Here is a 22314-nt window from a genome sequence, read left to right on the forward strand (position 1 = left end):
CTAAAAGAACAAGAAAGTAGGAGCATGTGTGTTCTAGTAGGCAGTGAATAATCTATTAAAATTCTTAATTAAAAATTTAAACATGTGCCTGCTAATTACATCACCCTTCTCCTGCCCTCAAAAAAGCAGCAAATGAGCATGGTTGCACACCTGCCTGTGTGTTTATTTCCTTAGGATGCTGCTCACTTGCTCAGCAACCCAAATACCAGCTCAGGTAGCAGCTGCCATTGTGAAAACATTCTGGGGAAGAGCGATGACAAATATTTTCTTTTTGGTAATGAATGGCAAAGCTGTTCACAGACATCCTGCTCACTGTTGCTGCATGCCCTGAATTTGTTGATGTTTTTCATATATCAATCCTGATATTATTAGTTCTCATCTCTCAGACAGGGCTATTTAATGCCAGCAATGCACACTCCGCTGACCAGACACATGAAGACCTGTGAAGAGAAAGAGATGGGGTAAATGGTTTGAAAGGTAGGCTGTAAGGATATGAAAATGGACATCGTAAAATCAAAAACAGTGGAGAAAGGTCTGCCAAGGCTCTAGACCCTCTGGAGATTCTCATTCCTGCAAGGATAGCGTGGCGCTGCACCTTTCAAGAACACATGGGGAGAGGAGTCTCAGCATGATAAAGGGACAGCTCAGATTGAGCATTGTCCATGCACGTGAGCACTCATAGCAAACGAAACTTGCCTCTCCCTCCATAAGTTACCCCCCAGTGAATCTCCTCTGGTATGCATAGTGTCCTCAGCTGCTCTGAGTTGGCTGGGCTGCAGCCACTTGACATCGGGCCACAGCCTCTGAGTTGAGAAGGTTGTTTTATTCACTGCCTAGAGGAGTAGGATCATGTTCAACGTTGCTGTTGTTATTTATTACAGTCATTAATTTGGCAGGAATTAACCAAATTCTGGCAGGTAGCATATGTCTCTGTATATTAGCATAACTGTGCTGAGCTATAGTGGGTACACTGGGTGAAAAATCAATTCCCTGATTTTTGGCTCCTGTCAAAACAGGCAGAGGCCAGAGCAACTGGCATGTATATGGTCAGTCTGACCAGATGTTCATTCAATATGCTCTCCTCAAGACCTGCCTTTGCAGAGTGGTCCTACCACAACCTGCTGAACCTCTAGGGAAAGGGTCCAGCTGGGACGTGGGCTTGTTTCCCTGGGGTCATTTAGAGCCATACTGGTGCTGCACAAGGCCTTCTCCAACTTGACCTAGAGAAGACAGTAAGAAACTCTGAACCCCTAAACCCCAGCACTGTGTATCACTGACAAAGCACTGCCTCAAGACTGTAGATGACCCTATGAGGTTATCTTTAAAGTGATACTTGAATGCATTCACTGACTGTTTCAAAGCTTCACAGGTGATTTCTTGAGATAACATACTGGAGAAGGCTTGGCTGTCCTCGGGGGTACAGACACGGAGATGGCTGCCTGGCTGCAGAGTTTCCTCATGTTGAGGTCACATCTGTCTAAGATGGCTGGAGTCGGGCGACTCAGCTCAGGGGCTGCCAGAATCACTGAATGAATTTTTGTGTGAGGTGAAGCACCTGTTATTGCAGGGTAAAGAAACTAACTGATCCTTCCTTTGAAAAAATGGTTATTTGTTAAAACCTGAGGTATATGGAGAGTTGAGGATGCTATACGGCAAAGCTAGGGGCTTGTGAAATCCCAAGCAAGGCCAGGAGGTTAATTTGCTCTGGTCAGAAATACTGGGGTGGCAGGCCTGGGCTCTCATCATGGAGGTGGGAGACCAGATCTGAAATTAAAAGAATTGGCCTGTCTTTATAGGGTGTCAGCCACCAGTCCTGGGGCTGAGTCACTCCCTGGCATCCCAGGCTCATCTCTGCTCCTTTTACCTTTTTCCTCTCTTGCCAGGGGGGCGACATGAGCATCTGGGTGGTTTTACTGGTTGGACCCTGCTGTGTCACACTGCCCTGCGATGTGGGGTTGTGGCAAGAGTGCCGGGAGGAGAGAGCGGCTCATGTTGAGGTGGCTGTTCGATGTGGACTCATCTGCTCCAGTAAATGGCCACAGGTCACTCTCATGGGTAATGTCCACTCTGCTGATCGGGTGCCTGGCTGAGCTATCTAGCTTGTTTGTGCCCACCAGGAAGGCTGCAGTGGCAGAGCTGTTGAGGACAGGCTGATGCACTTACCACATGTGTTCTCCAGCCCAGACTGGGTGGCATGGGGTGAGCTGAGGCACATAGTTACAGGCTCTGGGTTTCTGTGGGTCAGTGTCACTACCCTTTGTGCTGCAGTGGTGGAGAAGCACCCAAGGCTTACACCAAAACCTCTTCAAGTTGGGAGTGCAGGACATGTCCGCAGCTGGTCTCCCCAGACAAAGCTCAATTACTTTCCATTTGTGCAGAGAATGGGTGTATTTAATTCAGAAAGAGTAGCAACCAAAAAGTCATTTCACTAAGTAGCAAGATCATCCACCACTTGGGAGTAGCTAGAACTATTTGCAAAATGTTTTCACACTTCAGCAAGGAAGAGGCTGCATATTTCTGACTGGAGCAGAAAGCAATCCTATAATAATGCCTCATCTTTACCAATCATTCCAAATTATTCACATGAAAGATCCTGCTTTCTCTCTTGGACTTTAATGAAGCTCCTGTTGAACCAATTATTCACTAGCTATTCATGTATTGTCAGAAAGGAAATCACAGAAGCTTTGTCATTAGGCGTAAGATTTGATTGGCAAGGCACATGGCTTTGGGGTGGGTTTTCTTCTTCCCTTTTTTTGCTCTAAAGCCATAGCTTTTAGCTTGCAATTTCCACTGCTATAAGCTGATGGAAAGTGATAAAACGCATCAGACTGCAGTACTCAAATGAGAAAACACTTCAGATTAGTAGGAATATAATTATGTTTTTCATGACATTGATTTTTTTATTTTCTAACTGATAAAAGTAAACAACTGAGGGGGGAGAGGGAGTGCTGGAAAACAACATTTAGACTTTAGTGAGATAATTAACTCAGCAATTAAACATATTTTGTATTCAGCATTTGTCCTCCATAGCACACAGCATATGTGACGTTTGTCCTTTATTCAAATTCTTGCTTCTTGCAATCTTTTTTGTCAGCAGGAGTGGCAGCCGGCAAGAGTCCTGTATGAAGGCCAACTTCTATGGTGCTTTACTTTTAAAGATGAATATTCATAGCTATGGTTTGGAAGGGTAGAGGCAGCCAAAAAGAATCATTAAGATGAGCTAAATGAGCAGAATTGAGAGGCAGGAGATCTGTGCAACAGGCATTTGTGTCTGTTTTCTTTTTGCCAGTAGTGTTTGGATGTGAAGTAACCCAAGGCCCTAGTGATCCTTGCTACTCCATGTACTAAACTTGGGCCTGCCCCAATATGGGGCTGCAATGTCAAGTACTGAGCATTCTGATCCCATTCGGTGTCACAACATCAGGATGGGCCAGTACATGGGCAGGCTATTTCTAAGGAAAATCAAAGAACAAGAGTTAAAGCCAATTAAAGGGCTAGTCCTTTGGTAGGACTGCCTGCTGGCTTAAGAGAGTTGATTCCTCACTACAGCATGAAACAGGGGAAGAGGCATAAGCAACAGCGGATCATTAGAAATTTCACTGGCCTTTTTAGAATGGAGTGATTTGACGAAGAGCGTGTGAGTCTATAGGGAAGCTGATTGTCTCAGAAGGTATAACTACAATAGAGAAGAGAGGTGCTCCGCATCACTGTCCCATCTTCATCTCTTTTAGAAAAATGAGGTCATTAGGAAAAAGTTACAAGGCTAGGATAAATAAAACATGCTACTTAAGACTCTATAGGCAGGATCAAGAGGGACAACCAAACACTGTGTAAGACAGAAGTATGCGGATATGTCATGCCAAGGATGACACAGTACTTCTGCATGTCAACCCAAACTACAAAGATGTAGCTGATATTGTGCAAGTTAATACCCAAGCACACTACAATTTATCTTTTTTTCTTTGAGACAACAATATGTGAGGCTTCTTTCAGGGCAGAACTCTGAGCCTCAGGGAAACTCAAATATCTTCCTACTCTGTGAGACTCCCATGGCCCAATTTAAGCTGCTGCTGCTGCGGGGTAGAAGGGCTAACTTCTGAGCTGGCATAAATTTCTACAGTAAACATACTATGACAAGTCACTCCAAATTAATTTTTTCCTTTCACAAGGTGAATTTGCCAGGTTATGGGCTAAAATATTCTCCCTTGCTTTGTCCCAAAACACTGTGGTGCATAATAAAAATCAGGCTTCAGGAGGTTGTTTTACTGCTAATTTTAGGCAATGAAATGTATCATGTATGTATTCATGATACATGCAAATCACCATGTATCTGGAGCACAACCTTCCTGAAATCTGGGGTGTTCATCTTGTGAAATCTGTGGCCATTTACGGAATGCATAAGTTGCACTGATAAATGCTTTTCACTATCAGACATAAAATGTGTTTGTTATTGTACTGACCTTGGGAGATGAATAGAAAATCGCTTCGTCCTTACCCTGCAAGACAGCCACAGCAGCTGGCTATGCTTTAGGACAGGCCAGACTAAAATAGGTCTGTCCATGTGACAGCTTGATAGAAGAACCCTGGAAATTCTGCAAGTTATTTGAGTGCTGTTAATAGTCCCACCAATAGATGAAATCCCTGAAAATGTATCCCAAAGTTGGCTCAGTTATTTAATTTATAATTCACTGATCCACAGATATGACAACAATCTAATTTTGGGGAAAACTTACTGTGATTGGTAACTGCCCAACCCCTCAAAACCCCCAAATCTACTCTTTTTATAAAGCTAATTGGGACAGGAGGTGTATTTGTGGGGAAATATTTCAGTAGAGAGAGAAATCCTATGGAAACAAAAGGTTGTGTAGGAAGCACTGCCCAAACAGTACATGAGCAACAGGGTTTTGTGCAGTATCCGCCACAAGTATTAATTTGGAGAGATTAGAAGAATCATCATTAACTTGCAATCCAAATAATTTTAAGAAACTGAGATCAAGGTAATTTAAATATGAGCCGTTTTGCTGATGGTTATAGTTTTTGCTGCTTTATTTGCCTGTTTATTATTTCTTTCCTCTTGCTTTTCTGTGGAAAATGGAATATCAGCAAAGGGGAAAGGCCAGGAAAGAGCAGCCCCCTCTGCTCCCGCTTTAGACAGCTACCAGCCTTAGAGCAGGTAGGTCCCGCCCCACCTCCTCTCTAGAGCCAGCAGAGGTGCCTGCAGAACATTCCAGGAGCTGTTGCTCTGTGTCTGTCCCTAACTTGTCCTTGGGAGGCACACTCTGCCGCGGCTACCCAGGGAGCCTGGAGGGCATGGCCTTCTCATCACCTTTGTTTGGCACTTACTGTCACTCGATCATAGAATTATAGCATAGTTTGGGTTGGAAGGGACCCTCAGAGGCCACCTAGTCCAACCCCCGCAATAACCAGGGACATCTTCAACCAGATCAGGTTGCTCAGAGCCCCATCGAGCCTGGCCTTGAACATCTGCAGGGATGGGACATCTACTCTGCGCAACCTGTTCCTGTATTTTACCATCCTCATTGTAAAAAATTTCTTCCTCATAATGTTGATGGGAACAGCCAGCAAATATATAAGGGAAGAGGGAATCTGCCTATTCCCAAGGGCCCAAAAAGTATGTATGTTCAAAACGAGAGCAATTTTAAAGTACAGTAAAGTGTTACTTCTAGCATGAATAAGAAAAATAATAAGTAGAATGAGAGGTGATTTTCAAGCTGAATCTTTTTATTGAAATATTCTCTCATATGCTGTTATTATTCTACAGTTATGCTTCTTTTAGGGCAGTATTTTACAGCGATGTTAATGTCTCCATGGCACTACAGCCAGGGAGGCCTTCCAAGCACACAATTTCTCATACAGTTTAGGAGCTCTTCCATTTCTCTATGCATTTATGCTACATCACTGACTCGAGATATTAATATTTGATCTAGAGTAACGATAATGCTCTGCTTTGCTTCATCCCAGCCTTTACTCCATCTCCTTTACAAACATTGCCGGGGAGTAACCGGGCCTCGGGAAGCAGGAAGCTCGGCCAAAGCTTGTCTCTGAGTACCTGCCAAAGCTGGGACTAGAAGACAGACAGACTCAATTCTTCTCTCATTTGAGAAGCAGCTCAGGTCCACATGGCTCTGAACTTTGGAGATGATCTGCCTGCTAAGCCACCACACATTTATGATTTGCAGGTTTCTAATCTGACTTGGCTTCATTTTTTAACTTTTTATTTTCTTTTTAGAGAACCAAACTGTTCACTGGGTTTGGCAGCTGATGGCTATTAACTGTCACACTCCAATAACCAAGGGATAGTTAGAACATCATTAAATATTTGCACTGTGCAGCAAGGCTATACTTCATCTCAGTACACATGAATCCCATGCTCTTTTCACACTGGAAGAAAACCCACCTTATTGCTATTCAAATCTATCTGTCTCTCTTCCCATACTGTCATTACACATGCAAGGCCTGTCAGTGCCGTTGACACAAAAAACCCCTCTCGTTTTATGCCAACACCAGTGACACCTGAAAAAAAAAAGAAGACACAAAAGAATTACTGCTTTAAAAAATTTGTTTATTTGGCCTTCACTTTCTAACAAGGTCACTCAGTCCATATCTTTATAAAAGTATTTTTCCTGCCATGTAAGGGTGTGTGTTTTCTCTCAAAGGAATGAGTTATAGATAATTCTATAGGAAAAGTGGGTTTTGGTAACTGAGGTTTGTCTATTTTTATGTCCCTGGTTAAATTTTGAAGCTTTGTTTTGAGCACAGTTTTTTTTGCCCTCATCATCTTAACTGCCACTTTGAGTCTAATCTTTTAGGAAATATCCTATATAGGCACTCCTTGTGGTCTGCTTTTAAAAAGCAAAATTTATTTTGGCCTCTGCAGGAAGCATTTAAAGCACATAATGAATAATGTTTGACACAGGAGTCAGTTAGCAGTCATTTTAGATTAACAACACTGCTTGGAAAAAAACCTTGCAGGGGATTAGACGGAGGGAAAGATGCTTAGGCAATAACCTCTGAGCCAGTCGGTTGCTGAACTATTCACAATAGACATAACTATCTCCGAAGGTCTTAAGTGTGAGAATTATCTCCAGGAAGAGAACAATGAGTTAGTGAGATATAAAACAATAGGCTCATGCTCTAATACAAGCAGTTAGCACCACACATGTTCTCTTCTCATTTAATCTGCAAGACTTTCAGACAGTAGCAGTTGGTGCCCAAATTAAGACTTCCTCTCTCCCTTTGATCTTATGTAAAAACTAATTAATTGTATAATCTCCAACACCTCTGAAATCCTGCTGTTTAAAGGGAAACTATCCCTACCTTTTCCATGCCTGTCTCAATTCACTAAACGAGAGCTATATTTAACAGCAGGCCAATCACATGATCGCTGAAAAGGAACAGCACAAGGATCTGTAATCCTAATGCTCTGGAGCTGTGATTGCTATAAATCCTTTGCAGAATGATTTCCTTTAAATCCCAAACATGTCATCACACTTTTAATTAACATTTCTTTATGAAAACTGGGGATAAGACCCTTTAAATTAAAGATTGTTCCCAGACTTGTCATCTTAAAACACTGTGCATTTCTATTGTCATTTTTATGTAGCATATTTTACTTCACTGTATAAGCAAAGCCCCTTCCCTTCCCTTCCCTTCCCTTCCCTTCCCTTCCCTTCCCTTCCCTTCCCTTCCCTTCCCTTCCCTTCCCTTCCCTTCCCTTCCCTTCCCTTCCCTTCCCCCTCCTTTGCCTTACCTGCCTTAACCTCAAACAAGTAGTAATGTTTTTTTAAGGGTAAACAAATAGTTTAAAATTAGTTCATGTACAAAAGGGAAAATTCAAATAATCAAAAGACCAGCAATGAGTACAGGCAAAGATGTGGCTGGTACTGCACTACTTGAATTCTTACCACCTTCATCTCTTGACTTTACCAAATTGATCTTAACACATTCTTTACAGAGAGGAAGAGATTGAGAGAGGAAAGAGGTCTGCCCAAAGCAATGAAGTGGATCACCTGCAGAAGCAGGAACACCACCTTTATCTCCCATTTCCCCGCTCTTAATTCTTCTCAACTCTTCAGCATGCGGCTTTCTGAATATCGGGCCCAGTTCCTTGTCTGTTCATCTCCGCGGCATTTCTACCTACTTATGTGGTACTAAACCAAGCCTAAAATGCACAATGCTGGGCTTTGGCTGATGGTTAGTGGGAAATGCATTTCAAATATTTTTTTTTTTTTCCTGAAAATATCCCAGGTAAGAACTCTGTGCTTGAATGATGGCTTAAGCTCAGTGACAGACTCACTTCACTTAGCCCATCTGGGATTTGAGACAGTGGCACATGCCACTGGCAGACAACTCTTTTGATGATGTTTTTCAGGAAGCCCAGTTTTCTAACATGCCTCTGTGTGGAATAAGCTGTTAGAGGACCAAAGAGAGGAAAAATATTTGTGAGAAAAATATTAAAGATGGCACCATTATTCATTATATAGATACACCCCTCCTTCATCTGTGAGAAGCAGGAAAGAAATAGAGCTCCTGAAAAGAATCCAGAACGAAATCGTCAGGCAATTTGACAACACAAATTGGAATTATTTAGCATGATTTGGAAATAATTTTCTAAGCATCTATATATCACCCAAGAATATCCATTAACAGATATCAAAGAAGTAATGAATGGCTAAATAGAGCAGGTCAGACTCCCGTGCCCTTCCATGGCGTGGGGAGTAGTTTATTCCTCAGCTGCTCTCACTGGCTTCAAATTATGCATTGTAGCTGACACTCAGAGCCAAATGTCAGGAGCCCAAGCTCACCAAGTGCATCAATGGAAAAGCTTAGGACAGAACCTCTGACTTGACTCTTGCATTCTGAATTGAAAACAAGCAATAGCCTACAAGGATAAAGCCAGACCCCCGCTACGTCATGACTACCTTTCTTTACATATCCTTCCTTCGTTTACAGTAGTTATGCTCTCTTGTAGTTTCATTGGTATGATAAAGAATGTTTACATATTTATATTTTGTTTTAAATGGACCATTATTATCTGGCCAGGACATTGTGACGAAGTTCTTTTAAAAGGAATGGAAGGTGTCATGGATGCAGAGTAAAGGGAACAGCAAATTTAGCCACTAGACCATTGGGTTTTTCCTTAATGACAGCCAAATTCACGCAGTAAGTGTGGCATGACATATGTTACCATACATTAAGAGCAGGGAATGCAAGACATCCTTTCTTGGCTTGTCAGCTTTTCTTGATTAAAATATAAGACATAGATAAATCAAGTTAAAGAATAAAAAATTAACCATGCAATGTAAAAAAATAACATTCTTCTGATTATAAAGCCTGTAAAGCCTGAAGACCATGTGCACTGTAGCTTCTTTCAGTTTTGTTTGCACTTTCATTTTCACTCCACTACATTCATTCCTCTTCCTCTCTCCTGTGCTAGAACATGAGAAATGTAAAGTCCAAAGCTCTTTCGAGAGTAGCACTATGGAGAAACCAGGCAAGTCCTATTTGCCCAAAGCTGTTCAAGACTAGGTCCACAGATAGATAAGGACTGTCCATGCAGCCTTTTTCAGACAGAAACTGTGAGCCCAAGTCCTTGAAGAACAGACTGTACACAGTGACCTGTGTTTCCAACGATGCAGTTCCATGGCCACATGAGGATTTTCAGAAGTAGCTGGTTTGAAGTTCCTTGATGTACTTGCAGAGATCCCATCAGGTGATCTCTAAGACAACAGAACCTGTTGTCCAATGTGTCAGACTGGATACTGGGCCAAAAAAGGGAATCAGGATCATAGTGTTAATTTCTCTTCATGCTCCTTGCAATACACAAACTGTAATAACAACATTCAGTCTCTGTATGTCCCTTGTTCCATGCTATGCAGTAAAATGTGAAGCCTGCACTGACTTAACATTCTTTTATGAACCCTAGCCATTAATTTTTCATCTCTCCTGAGGTACAAGAACTACGCTGACATTCTTTCCCTTCCTTACTGCTGAGATCACCCTTGAACATCCACCTGGACACAGAAAGTCACATATAAAATGCTGAGATCTTGCAGGTGCTGTGGGGTAAGCACCCATTTCCTGTTCCCACTCAGTTCGATACGTGGAGGAAAGCTGGACACACATCCCAATACAAACCAGGAGTAACTGTATGACATTTTTTTATTTATCAGTATCAAATTACATAGCAAAGTAATGAGTGCAGTGTCAGATCACCTCTTTGAATACTGTAAATACAAACAAAATCCATCATATTGCTTAAGTATCCAAAGTAAATTAAAAGTTTAAAAATGTGCGTTTCAGAGATTCCGTTTGGCATATCCTGTCAATATAGCCTGCATAAATATTTCTGTACCTCATTTTCACTATGTGTACCTTAATTAAATACAGCCTTTAGAAAGCTCACATGAAGGAGATAGGATCTATCTGTATGTTTATGTTCATCATCAACTCACGCATCTGCCCTGAAATCACTGAAAGTACCTGTCTGCTACCTCACCTGTGCCTGTGACTGTGAGTGCACACAGAGTGGCCAGACCCAAAGGTACCGGCATCAGTGCAAGACAACTGAATGCATGACATCAGCTTTGGGTCAGGTCCTGAAGTTACTGACAAGATAGCTATTCACTTTGATGGAAACGGCGCTGGATCTGATGGCCAGACCTTGTACACTCAAATAGGTAAAGAAATTCTTGGGGCATTTACATCACTCATTATACTAGTGTGACTCCACTATATAGAAAGAACAATTCCTGGTTTATCACGTTAAATAACAAACAAAGTCAGGCCTGTTGATTTCACATGAGTAGGATTTGGCCACTGCTGGATACAAACTAGATAATTCAACAGAAACACTTTAATGGTGTTAATCAGCAGCGTAATTTAGATGGGACTTACTTATAAACTGTGTAAATAGAACAATTTTTCCTGATGGATGAGAGAATAAGCCTCACTTAGCTCTGTTTCCAAAAGTTAAGACTGCTGAGACATTATAGTGGTATGAAAAGGAAAACACCATAGAAATTTATATTTTGCTTAGAATACAATGAACAGAAGTACAGAAGCGTTGATGCAGGTAATTGGAAAGGCAAGGAAAAGGAAGGAGGAAAAATGTAGGCAGGAATCCCATAGCAACATGGGAGTTACTCTTGATCCCTCCAGTTCACCAGTATCAGTGGAAGTCAGGCTTCTCTGGGAAGGTGCAACCCGAACGCTTGATGATTACGCTGGCTGCGTAATGTCCAGCTCGGATGCACTCGGTCACTGGCCGGTCATAGACGAGTTGTGAGAGAAAACCTATGGAAGAAAGTGGGAGAAAAAGAAAAGGAAGAAAACGGTTAGATTAGTTTTTTGAGTGTATCAGTTTGTCACGGGGCAAAGCACTGAAATACTGGCCTGTGTGCACACGGGTAGCCTAGCCAGGTTAAATTTAGTATTGTGCTTGAGTGACCTGCTGAGCTGGAGTGCTACTGCTGTTATTTCTACCTAAAGTCTCCAGTTGGCAGCTTCAAGTAAATTAAAGATTAACAAGACTGATCTTTATTAGTGCCGTCAAAATGATTTTACCAGAGTTCTTCCTCTTTTCCAGAGAGAACACCTGATTCCTCAAATACCATTTGAAAAACAAAGCAGCAGTTTTCCCTGCTGAAGAGAGCTCCTTCTGTTCATACTGGCTGCAGCCCCACACAACTGTCACTCTGCAAGCTTTCCTCAAAAAATGGGAAAGGCAAATAACAAATAAATGTTATCTATATTCACAGTTACAGGCGTTCAGAGTGAAAAGGAGGTGAGAAATTTTTACCTGATGAGGAAAGTTAGATGATATCTGTTGCCCTTGATTATGGGATATTTAACCTAAGGCTTGAGGAACAGTGGGCACCTCTTAGCACGTTCAGATACCTGCAAACCGCAGGGAGAGCCGCACACCTCTCACAGTCGGGGCACTTGGTGAACTGCTTCAGCTAACAAAGCCCCAGGATGCACAGCTTAGAAAACCAGAAATCATGGGGAGATGAGTGTTTTAAAAAACAGAGCACCTCTTGAAATGAATATAAGCAGAGACTCCTAATAAGGAGATCATTCATAGTACCTGGAAAAGTTAGGTACAAGTGGCACCAGAAATTTTGCGGATTGAGTCCTTCATTTCTAAAACATTTTGTCTTGGCTGAATCTATTGAGATTGAAAGCACGTCAGAACTTATGGCAGAGGTGAAATATGTATTTTATATTTGGAAGAGGTTTTCAAGATGTGAAAAGTAAACTTACAACTTACTATCTTACAATTTCAAACTCCACTCCATCATTCTAGAGGTAGTATTTTATTCACTTTTATCCTGTTTTTAATATATATCAGATGTATCTCTCTTCCTCATCCAATCACAGGAGGAAAGTGAGAGTTGCCCAGGAAAATCAGAATTCTAGCAAGCTGAAACATGTTCTTTTAAAAGCTTTCATCCACCATTTGAAGTTCCTGTGTCATACTCCGACAGGCCTCAGGCCTTGACAATATAGATCTAGCCTTGAATCCACATCTCTCATAAGTACTATGTAGCTCATAGGTACCAATTTCTGATATATTACAAATTTTGATTCAAAGTTGATGTTTTGCTACTTTGCTTGCAAATACACTTTCTCTGCTCAGCTTGGAACAAACATTCTACATTATATTTATCTCATTTAACCTGTGCTCCTTTTCCAAATATTTTCTTTTGTGGCACATTTGAGTGTATTTTTAGAAGATGATAAAAATATTTTATCCTATGCAATAATACCTGCTCCTTGAAGATTAAAAAGTACATAAAACATGAATAATGTTAGGTTAACAAAAGATAACACTGGTGAGCAGAAGACCCTGTTTTCGTGAATTACAAAGATTCTTGGCTTCTCAGTCATGACTGGTAGTGAAAAGGAGCCTGGCTGACATATAGTTTTCTCTAAACTGTCCTGAGTAAGAGAAGAGTTTGAAACTACTAAATCCATGAACCAAATACTTTTCATTGGAACAAGGTGGCCACAGAAAGTAGCCATTTTAGTTGACAACTAGGAGAAAACTCCTATGTTTCTGCCATCAATTCTTTTCTAGAGAACCACATATTAGCTAGAATTTCACAGATATTGACTCACACTAGCTGGGAAAAAAATGATTGCTTCACCAACAAAGTTAAGTCCATATGCACAAGTGGTGAAAACAGGAGTTTCCAGTATACAAAAAGACGAGAATCTGAAGCAGGAAGAAATGGTGCTGTGAGTGCTCTCACTGATGGCAGTCAGGGGATGACAGACAACACAACTGTGGCAGGATGGTCCAGCTGTAATAGTTGGGAAACAGTTGAGAAATTCAAACAGCATGCCTGGCAGAAATCAGACCATTTCTGAATAACAAGATGAAAATGGTCTGCTCTCCATTAAATTAACATGCGTTCTTAGGAGAAACTTTCTTGGATATGCAGAGAATGTCAATCATGAAATTTAAACTGCCTGGGAGGCTGGAGCTTGCCAGTGTGCTTCTGGGTGGTTAAAACTTGAGAGTGAGTTGTAACCGTATGTAAAATGAGGCTGTTAAGACAGTCCATTTCTGACTCAGTAAGTATCAAAGATGCACTGGGCAGGCCTCCAAAGGCAAACACAAGGCTAGGTTTTGTGCAGAGCATGAATTCAGAGAGGGGTTTATACAAGAAAGAACAACTGTCCTCTATGTTTATGATCCAGGCATCAAACACATATGAAGACAAGAAAATCCAGGGAGCGAAGGATCATAAAACATGAATTATTTTTCAATACCAAGTAGACTGGGACTGTCATCACCTCCCAGGCTCACTGTAGTTTCAAGCTAGTATGTATTTTTTGTCTTCAGTGAAGCTACTTCTTATTTATTCTGACCTAAGTGAAAGCAGAATCAGAAATAAAAACATTGCGTTCTAATTGGGGATAGAAATGAGAGATCTCTGTGATTTCAGTGTGGTGAAGAAATGACATGAAGTACAGCTGTCATATATGAGATATGTAGAAACTGCAGTGGGGAGTTTGCCCTCAAACCATTCTCTTGTCTGTTGAGTATGTGTTTCATAGATGTGCTATGTGTTTCATAGATGAAATAGAAATGTATGTGTTTCATAGATGAAATAGAAATGTATGTGTTTCACAGATGAAATAAAAATAGCAGTACCTGACACAATATCCCTTCAAATGACAACACAAACACACATATCACAAACACAGAACTACATCACATACTAATACTAGACAGTTGGCAAAGCAGACCCCAAGGGAACACCAGAAAGCACTGTTGTTTGAGCAGAGAAACAAAGAGCTCTATCAGGTTGGCTGCCTTAGCTGCAGAATGTTCTTTTTAGTTAATGCAGTAAAAATCAGCATGGTCAGAATATAATTCAGAGATGACCTCCTCCAGTGTATAAGGTACTGTGATGCAAACCTCACCAGCTGAAGAACTTACTGCTCCATCTGTTTTTCACCATCCTTCTTTGCTGCTTGTATAACCTGATACTCTGTCAAAATGAGCCAGATTAGTTTAAACAGTAAGCTGTTGAATAGTAGATCTTTGCTAACCCAGCCGATTTAAACTGAAATGGGTTAGTGAGTACTCAAACAGCTCTGCCAGCGAGCAGGGCAGTGGAGGGAAGATGATGAGCAGTTGAAGACTGTAATCTCTTTAAGGTGCCATGACTGAAAATGCAAGAAGATAAGTGAACGTGGCTTCAGACTTCACACTCCTCCTACAGTTTCACAGACTGAAAGAACAGGATTGAACTCTGATCCTGTATCACGGGCCTGGGATCACAGAACTAGATCATCCCAGCACATACTAAAGTAGCTCAGCAACTATTTTAACTTCTGCAATGGCCTGAACTAGTTCCTGGCTATCATTAGAACGGAGCACAGAAAGCAGTAGCATATTTTGGCTATGAAAGACAACTTCACTTCAAATATTTTACCAACACAACTTCAGGCAATATTGTCTACCATCTTCTAATTCACTTATTCTGCACCAGCATTTCTTCCATGCTGAAGCTGTGGATGGCATTACAGGCATCATGTACAACTCCCTTCATACTACAACACCGAGGCAAGGACCAAACTCAAGGCTTTCCCACTTGTCTGCTTCCTGCCCTGACATCCAAAGTGTTTATTGTTTACGGAGTAAGAGGAATAGAAGTTGCAGGATGACTAATAGCCACCTTGCTGTAATTAGCCATCTTGGCTAGCTTTCAGAGTAGACTGGGATGTCTTTTTTCACTCACAGGCATGGACAATCAAGTAACTACCTTGTACCTAGTGATGATAGGAACTTATCTGGAACTGTGTCCAACTGAAAGCATAGATAACTTTGCTTCAAAAGCTGCTCTAAACCTTAAAGTGGTACAAAATGTATTTGCATTCCCAGATGATAGATTATAAGTGATTATAACACACCAATAGCTATTTTTGGCCCATAATTATTTCTTTTCTGCTCAACTGAAATCACTTTGCTGAAAAATTTGTGCCTGAAATAATTGAGAGTTACTCTTTATTCTCTCCAGCTTCCTTACTACATAAGCTTGAAGACAATGTTTATAATTGTTAGGTCTGCAAACAGAATGAGGGACAGAAAAGTCAAGTTGCTTTCTTCCTTTTTGTGCTCACCACCAAATGAAAAGTTCTGTAAGCCAAGTGCTGTAAGTGGTGCTTGAGCCTCAAAACCCACACCCAAACCAAGGCCCTCACTGAAATCTGCTCAAATCTCTTTGGGGATGTCAATACAATTCTGAAAAGACACAGCAAGACAGTCCACTGGCTGACACAAAAGGTGTTGTCTTTACTTTGGTACTTGTAAGAGCTGAGTAGCACTTAAAAATCATAAAAGGAGAACCAGGTTCATTTTCTTGTGGCCAGCAAAATAGACATTTCAGAGGCAACTTCACAGAAATGAATGATTTATTTGAAAGTTTTGTTTCCAGATAATCAGTGGTAATTCTAAATGAACACCTAGTGCTAGTGCATTTGGACAGGAATGTGGGAGCCCAATAGTGGAGATTTTAAAACAGTTCTGGTCTGCTTCAGTAGTGGTTTAATAACACTTAAAAACAGCTCATATTGAAGCCAAATGTTTCTTTACAAATTGTACACTTGACAATTAATTTTAATGACTGTTAATTACTAATGCTGGCTGGAAATCCATTTATAGCCTCCGACACCCAGCTCTCCCACTACTTGTCTTTCTGCAGTTTCTCTCACACTTCCAACCTTCATAAAATGTCCAAGGAAAAATTAACGTATTTTTTTAAATGCATGAGAGAAAAGCAGAAAACAAGCAATTATCAAATGCAGTAATTATAAACAATTACAAGCTGACCCTGAGTCAGAGCCCCTCAAACCCTTTTTGCTATGTGATGTTCTCAGACAATCCTCCTCTTCCAGCCGAACCCTGGAACACCTAATATAGTCCATGCTAGCCAGGCCATTCACCAGCAAAATTACCTGAGCCACAGAAAAGACCATGAATAGCTGAGCTGCCTCTTCTCTTTTGTATTTAAAGTTTCTACAGCTTAATTTGTGAACTGCCTTTTTAAAAATGGCGTTATTCCACCATGGGGGACAGTTGCAAGCATCTTCTCACACTCTCATTTGTATATAGCTGTTTTCACAATTGCTCAAACGCTCACCTATTTTCATGTGCTCCACAAGCTTTCCAGGCCGGCAGTGTGGGAAGACGCAGTTTTCAAGAAACATCACCCTAGCAATTTAAAGCCTTGTAGCTGATACGACTGAGGCTTTTTTGGATGTCTTTTAGTGCTGTTGGAGTGGGCTAATGTGGTAGCATGAGTCTGGTCAGCTGTAATCAGGTGGTTAGCAATGCCGGTGCCAAGAGCCAACCAGCCAACCGAGGTTTTGTAAAAGATGTTGGCATAGATGATTCTGCAATATAGTCACTGAACGGCCGTACGTCAACATGCTGAGGTTTCTCCTTTTTTAATTTTGTGGCAGATGGTGGATATTTCAGCCAAGAACTGTGGTAAGCCAGAGGCCCTGCCCATTGCTATCAAACTGAATGTTGGCTATTCTAAATGGAAACGTTTTTGATTAAGGGTGGGATTTGGCTTCCGTTTTCATGTATTTTGGCACTGTGGACTGACACATTAGACTTACAATATATAAGACAAATCACATGCAAGCATCTTCAAATACACTATACTTTCAACCTTCATGCACCTCAGCACTTTCTCAAAATATAGTGCAAGAATTATTCCACACATGCACGTATCTGTTATTAACTACAAATGTATATGTGTACAAACAAGTGTCTTTCCCTCTCTTAAAATGAAATGGCTCTGTGCTTCTACTGAACAGTAGTGCCAGGCTAATTACAAGTGAGAGAAAAAAGGTTACCAACCCTTTCAGAAAAATGGTCATTTAAGATGTACATCTAACAAGTGGCAACCTTGAAATCTCACTTTTACTGAAAAGAACCTTAGAAAACCCTTCCTGACTATATCACTGGAGGAAAGTTTTAATAAAAACTAATTAAACTACAAAAATCCCAAGTGGTTAACTGATTTTAGGGGCTAAATTTCTGGCAATTCTAATTATCCTCTTGTGACTTCACTTAGTGTTTCACAACCATGACAGATGACAATGAAAAACTGCAGTTAAATTCATCCTCCCTGACACCATGCTAAGCACTAGCTTCTCCCTTTCCAAGTAAAATCAATACTATGTTTGAGTAAACACGTTTACAGCTTTATTAGGATGTCTCGCTTGTTCTGTAACAGCTACTTGAAGCTGTGGTAACAAATCGACTCAACTCAGTTAAACCTAGAGAGCTGAGTAAGAGGCTCATCGATAAGGCTGTTATAAAAATAAACTGCAGGAGATCAGAAAGATGGAACAAACAGACTGGTAAATGTCAATATTTTTACTTCCAGAGAATGACAAAACCATGAGATCACGAATAAAATGTTTCACAAGTCTATATTTACTTGATTTATAAAATGGTCACATGCTAAATGCTTTTTACTGTCTATGTACAACTCCCTTACACAAAATTCTTACTTTCTAATCACCAAGATGAATAATCAACCAAGCATGATTTCAAGAAAAGTAGTTAGTATTGGTCTTGCTGTCCCCAACCCTCTTTCTTTATAAGTACAGACACATTCTGAATGCGTTGAATTTCTGTAAGGATCACTCAGATGGCTATACGTTTTCCTTAGTCTGAGGTTGTACAGTCATTTATGGACACATGCAAATAATATAACTTTGCATTTACTAGACAACTATGAATAAATGAAGGAATGTTTTCAGTTTGGCAGTCTTTTCCTGGAATAGAGAGGAGGTGTTGAATACACAAAGCAAAAGAGTTCAGACCCTAATGCTTTAAACAATTACATGTGGAAAATGTTAATGTAAGATTCCTGCAAAAAAGCTGAAATAAAACTCCACTATATTCCCTGTTATTCCATTAGCAATCAGTTACTCAAGGCTACATAATATTATCGCATTGTATATATGATTATCAGTGTTTAGACCTACTGAATAAGCTGCCATTCTTCCCAAGGTCTATATAGATGCTTGGGCCCATCAGAGACTCTCTCTAAGCAAAATTGTTTCTTTGATGCCTCTGTGCAAGTAGGAACGGTGGTTGTATCTCTGTAGTGGTTTGGTCCTAAAGGCTGTGTAATGGGTGGAGAAAATTTAGATCCTGATTTGAAGCCTACTGAGACTGACGGAGTTTTCCCATCGCTGGCCTGTGCCCTCACTGACTACTGGCCACCAGCTGAGGAGGAACAGCTCAAATCTGGATGAGAGAGGCTCAAGTGTTTTATACTGTGACACCCTGCACATTAATCATCCTCAGTGGACTCTATATCACCTCTATTAAACTCACCAGCGCACCTTGTTGTCCAAGAAAATAATAATTTCAGTCTACAATATGCTCCAAGAAAGATGTGATGGAGGAAACTGATAAAAAAAAGCTATAACTCCGGATGGTTTCATCCTATTTTTAGTTTTTAAGTCCACGTGATGAACTTTGGGAAATTGCCTTTTGGATCAAAATCTGGTGGCTTTGGGCTCATTTCCAACAGCCAGGATCAGGGAAAACATTTGATTAAAAAAAAAAACCAACAAAACAGAAACCACAACAAACCAACCCTCCAAGCTTACAAGGCATATTCAAGGTGCTATATGCCAAACCAAATACAGATATTTTCATTGGAAGCATCTTCTCTATCTGATAAAACTACTTTCCAGGCTGATATTTCTCTTTGTTTTTCCTAAAATCATTTCCTAGGAAGTTTCCTAGAAGTGTTCTTCGAAAGCTATGATTCTCCTTAGCTATTTTTGAGACAGCAGAAAGAAATAAGCTTTCTTTTATCAGTACCTGAGAAACTTTTCTGAGCCTCAAAACAGATCTGTTATATTGACATTAAATGATGCAGATTACTACACCTACTGCTGGAGATAAGAACAGAATTTCGCTAATTTAATGTAGAAATAATGAAGTTCTAAGCATAACAAAATAGAATGCTATATACTATCTTCTATTCAGTTTTTAACATATATTCAAGTACAAAAAGGGCTACGTAAACGTAACTTCATAGTTGAGATTAATATGCACAAAAACTAGGAGATTTGAAGTTGTGCTTGCAGAGCAACCATCTCTCAGTAAGGTTTTATTTGCAGGTATGCTTCACCACAATCGAGCCACCAGTATGTAAAGACAGACAAAAAGCAACACCTAGCGTAGTGGGAATATGGTAGCTAGACAGCCTATGAACCTCTTGGCTTCTGTGGGCTGAAATAGCTTACCCTAGCATTATATTCATAATGCCTCTACTTGATTACAGTGGCATTTAATACCTTTTGCCTCTTTAAATATCTAGTATGGTCCTGGATTGACACTAACCATTTACTGATCACCAGTAACAGTAATGTCCCACTAAACAGAGTCAGAGATCAGTGTGAAACAGACCTACAAGCACTACTACTACCACTGCTTAAAGCTGTGACCATGTTTTTTCTTTTATTTCTTTTTTTATTGCAACCTAGCCATCTTCCCACTTCACATATGAGCCCATTTCAGTGAGCAGAAAGCAAACAAATGATGGGAGATGTTACCATCCTATTATCAAATAGAGCCAGTTGCGAATGAGGATCTTGCGAGCAAATCCCACAGCCTAGAAATACCTTTATGGTCAGTGTGTCAATCCCCGTAGCACCACACCAAGTCATATTAGATGTGAAACAGATAACATATTTCAATGTGTTTTTCTATTTCATTGTGTGTTGTTGCATCTCCTGTGAATATAGCATCAGCTTAATCTGACACATCATTCCTTAGGGGACTATATCCTGCCCTGATCCCCAGGGGAATGTTCTTGATGATCCAATATGACTAGTGCTTCTGTCTCTACTCAGAATACATTAAAATAACACAAAAATATTACCCATAGTCTGCAAGCAAGGTAATAATAACTCATTAAAGTAATTTCTAACCTTCCACATGAACATTTTCTTCATCATTACATGATTTTCTAACACATGACACATTAACATGAAATGAAATGTTATGAGGATAGGGATAGTAGGCATGACAAAGTATTTTAAATGGTGATGATTTGCTTTGAGGCGTTAAGTCAATTTGTAATTGTCCTATAGCTATTACAGCAAAAATTGGAACTTTAAAATTGGTTTTGAAAATCTATTTTTAACACAGTAGGTTTGTTTTTTAAAATGTACGCAACCTACTCAATGTTTATTTCTCACAAAACCTGTCCAGAATGTCAGTGAATTTATGGTGAGGTAAATTAGGCCTTTTAAAACTCAATTTTGCAAAATATTAATCCTCTTGCTGTGTACTGAGGCTTCCTTAACACTGATGGTGTTGGTGACAGTAAGAGAGACACAGCAGCCAGAAGGATCAGGTCCTGCTTCAGCCTAATTAGAAAATTCTGAGGGTTTTGAATTTCATACACTGATCCTTTTAAATGGATCTCTCTCTTCTACATGTCATTTAAAAAATGATAGCAAGTATAGTAATTTTTTGCTGTACATTAATTCTACTATGTATTTTTCTAGATTGCCTTTAAATTGTATAGGTGAAAATGTGAATTACCACATTTAAGTTACTATATTTTGATTAAAAATACATATGTAATAAAATTAAGATAAACAGAAATCAAGAGAAGAGTAACAATTAAAACAAAACAATTAAACCAGATTGGATCAGATTTAAATGATACTTGGACAACACTTGCTACCAGTTTTAAGTATCATGCCAGCACAGAAGAGTGCATTAGTTCCAAAGAAATAATTTTGAATGGAAATTGGTAAAAAGTGAAGCAGAGAATTAAAAAGAAAACACTAATATTCCATGTTTTTCCTGAGCGACATCTATTTTTATGTTTTTGTTTAAGTAGCTGCAATTCAAACTGTGACAGATTTCTAAATTGTGCCAGTACTAATGTTGAAATCACTAACGAGTGGCTACACTATTGATCAGAATAATGATGTGCCTCTAGCTGAGACTGAGGAAAATCAACTAGGAACATATAATCTGGTAATTTTCTAGTTTCTAGGTGGTCAGTTACACAGATAACGTGGCCATCTAATAGCCTAGGTTTAGATGCGATGTTTATCTGAGAGTTAAGAATGCCATGGGAGCACATGGGCGGTAAGTCATGGACATGTTGACAAGCTATCCCCTAGCAAGCAAAGATTGATGCCCTGTCTGCAGCTCAGCTATTATACTCATGTATGCTGTTTATAAAACAGGAGTATTAAAGATGGGCAAAACGGGCTGTCAGTCAAAACGCTGATGACATTAAGAAGGTATTTTCATTTCAAAGCTTCATATCTCATCAGCCATGATCTCAGTAACAACAGGATTGCTCAGAGGCAATTAGCCACCCATGTTCTATAAATGAACACTAAGAGAGTGCTGATTTCTGTTACAACATTTATCTTTACTTCAAAGCAAAGACAGAACAATTCCAAGTAGTATCTCCTTGTCTCTTCACTCGTGAAGATAAATTTTTTAGCAAAAATCAGCCGTAATAAGTTACATGCACATACATCGTTAGTCAGTATCACAAAAAAAAATACCCTCACTCCCAGCTGGTGAACAAAATTGCATCTCAGAGCTTCAGCATTATCAGAAGGCAGTACTCCACAGCAGTGACATCTTATTCAGTGTCTTTCTCTCAATCAAATGTGACTAAAAAATGATGGCAACTTCCCAAGGTATCTTAAAAAAGTATAAAAACCTGATATGAATTAAAGACAACTGTAAGTGGATTA

General features: G+C 40.0%; 1 protein-coding gene across 2 annotated transcripts in view; it reads right to left on the reverse strand.

Moving 5' to 3' along the window:
- Positions 1-10164: 10164 nt before the first annotated feature.
- ADK (adenosine kinase) overlaps positions 10165-22314 on the reverse strand; it is a 292886-nt gene continuing 280736 nt past the window's right edge. For both annotated transcript variants that reach the window (XM_080348339.1, XM_080348340.1), the window contains exon 11: positions 10165-11316. In XM_080348339.1, the coding sequence (XP_080204465.1) occupies positions 11192-11316 (125 nt within the window). In that variant the 3' untranslated portion in view covers positions 10165-11191. The remainder of the gene's footprint in view (positions 11317-22314) is intronic.

The sequence above is a fragment of the Nesoenas mayeri genome (genome assembly GCF_963082525.1).
Source record: "Nesoenas mayeri genome assembly, chromosome: 7".
Classification (NCBI taxonomy): Eukaryota; Metazoa; Chordata; class Aves; order Columbiformes; family Columbidae; genus Nesoenas; species Nesoenas mayeri.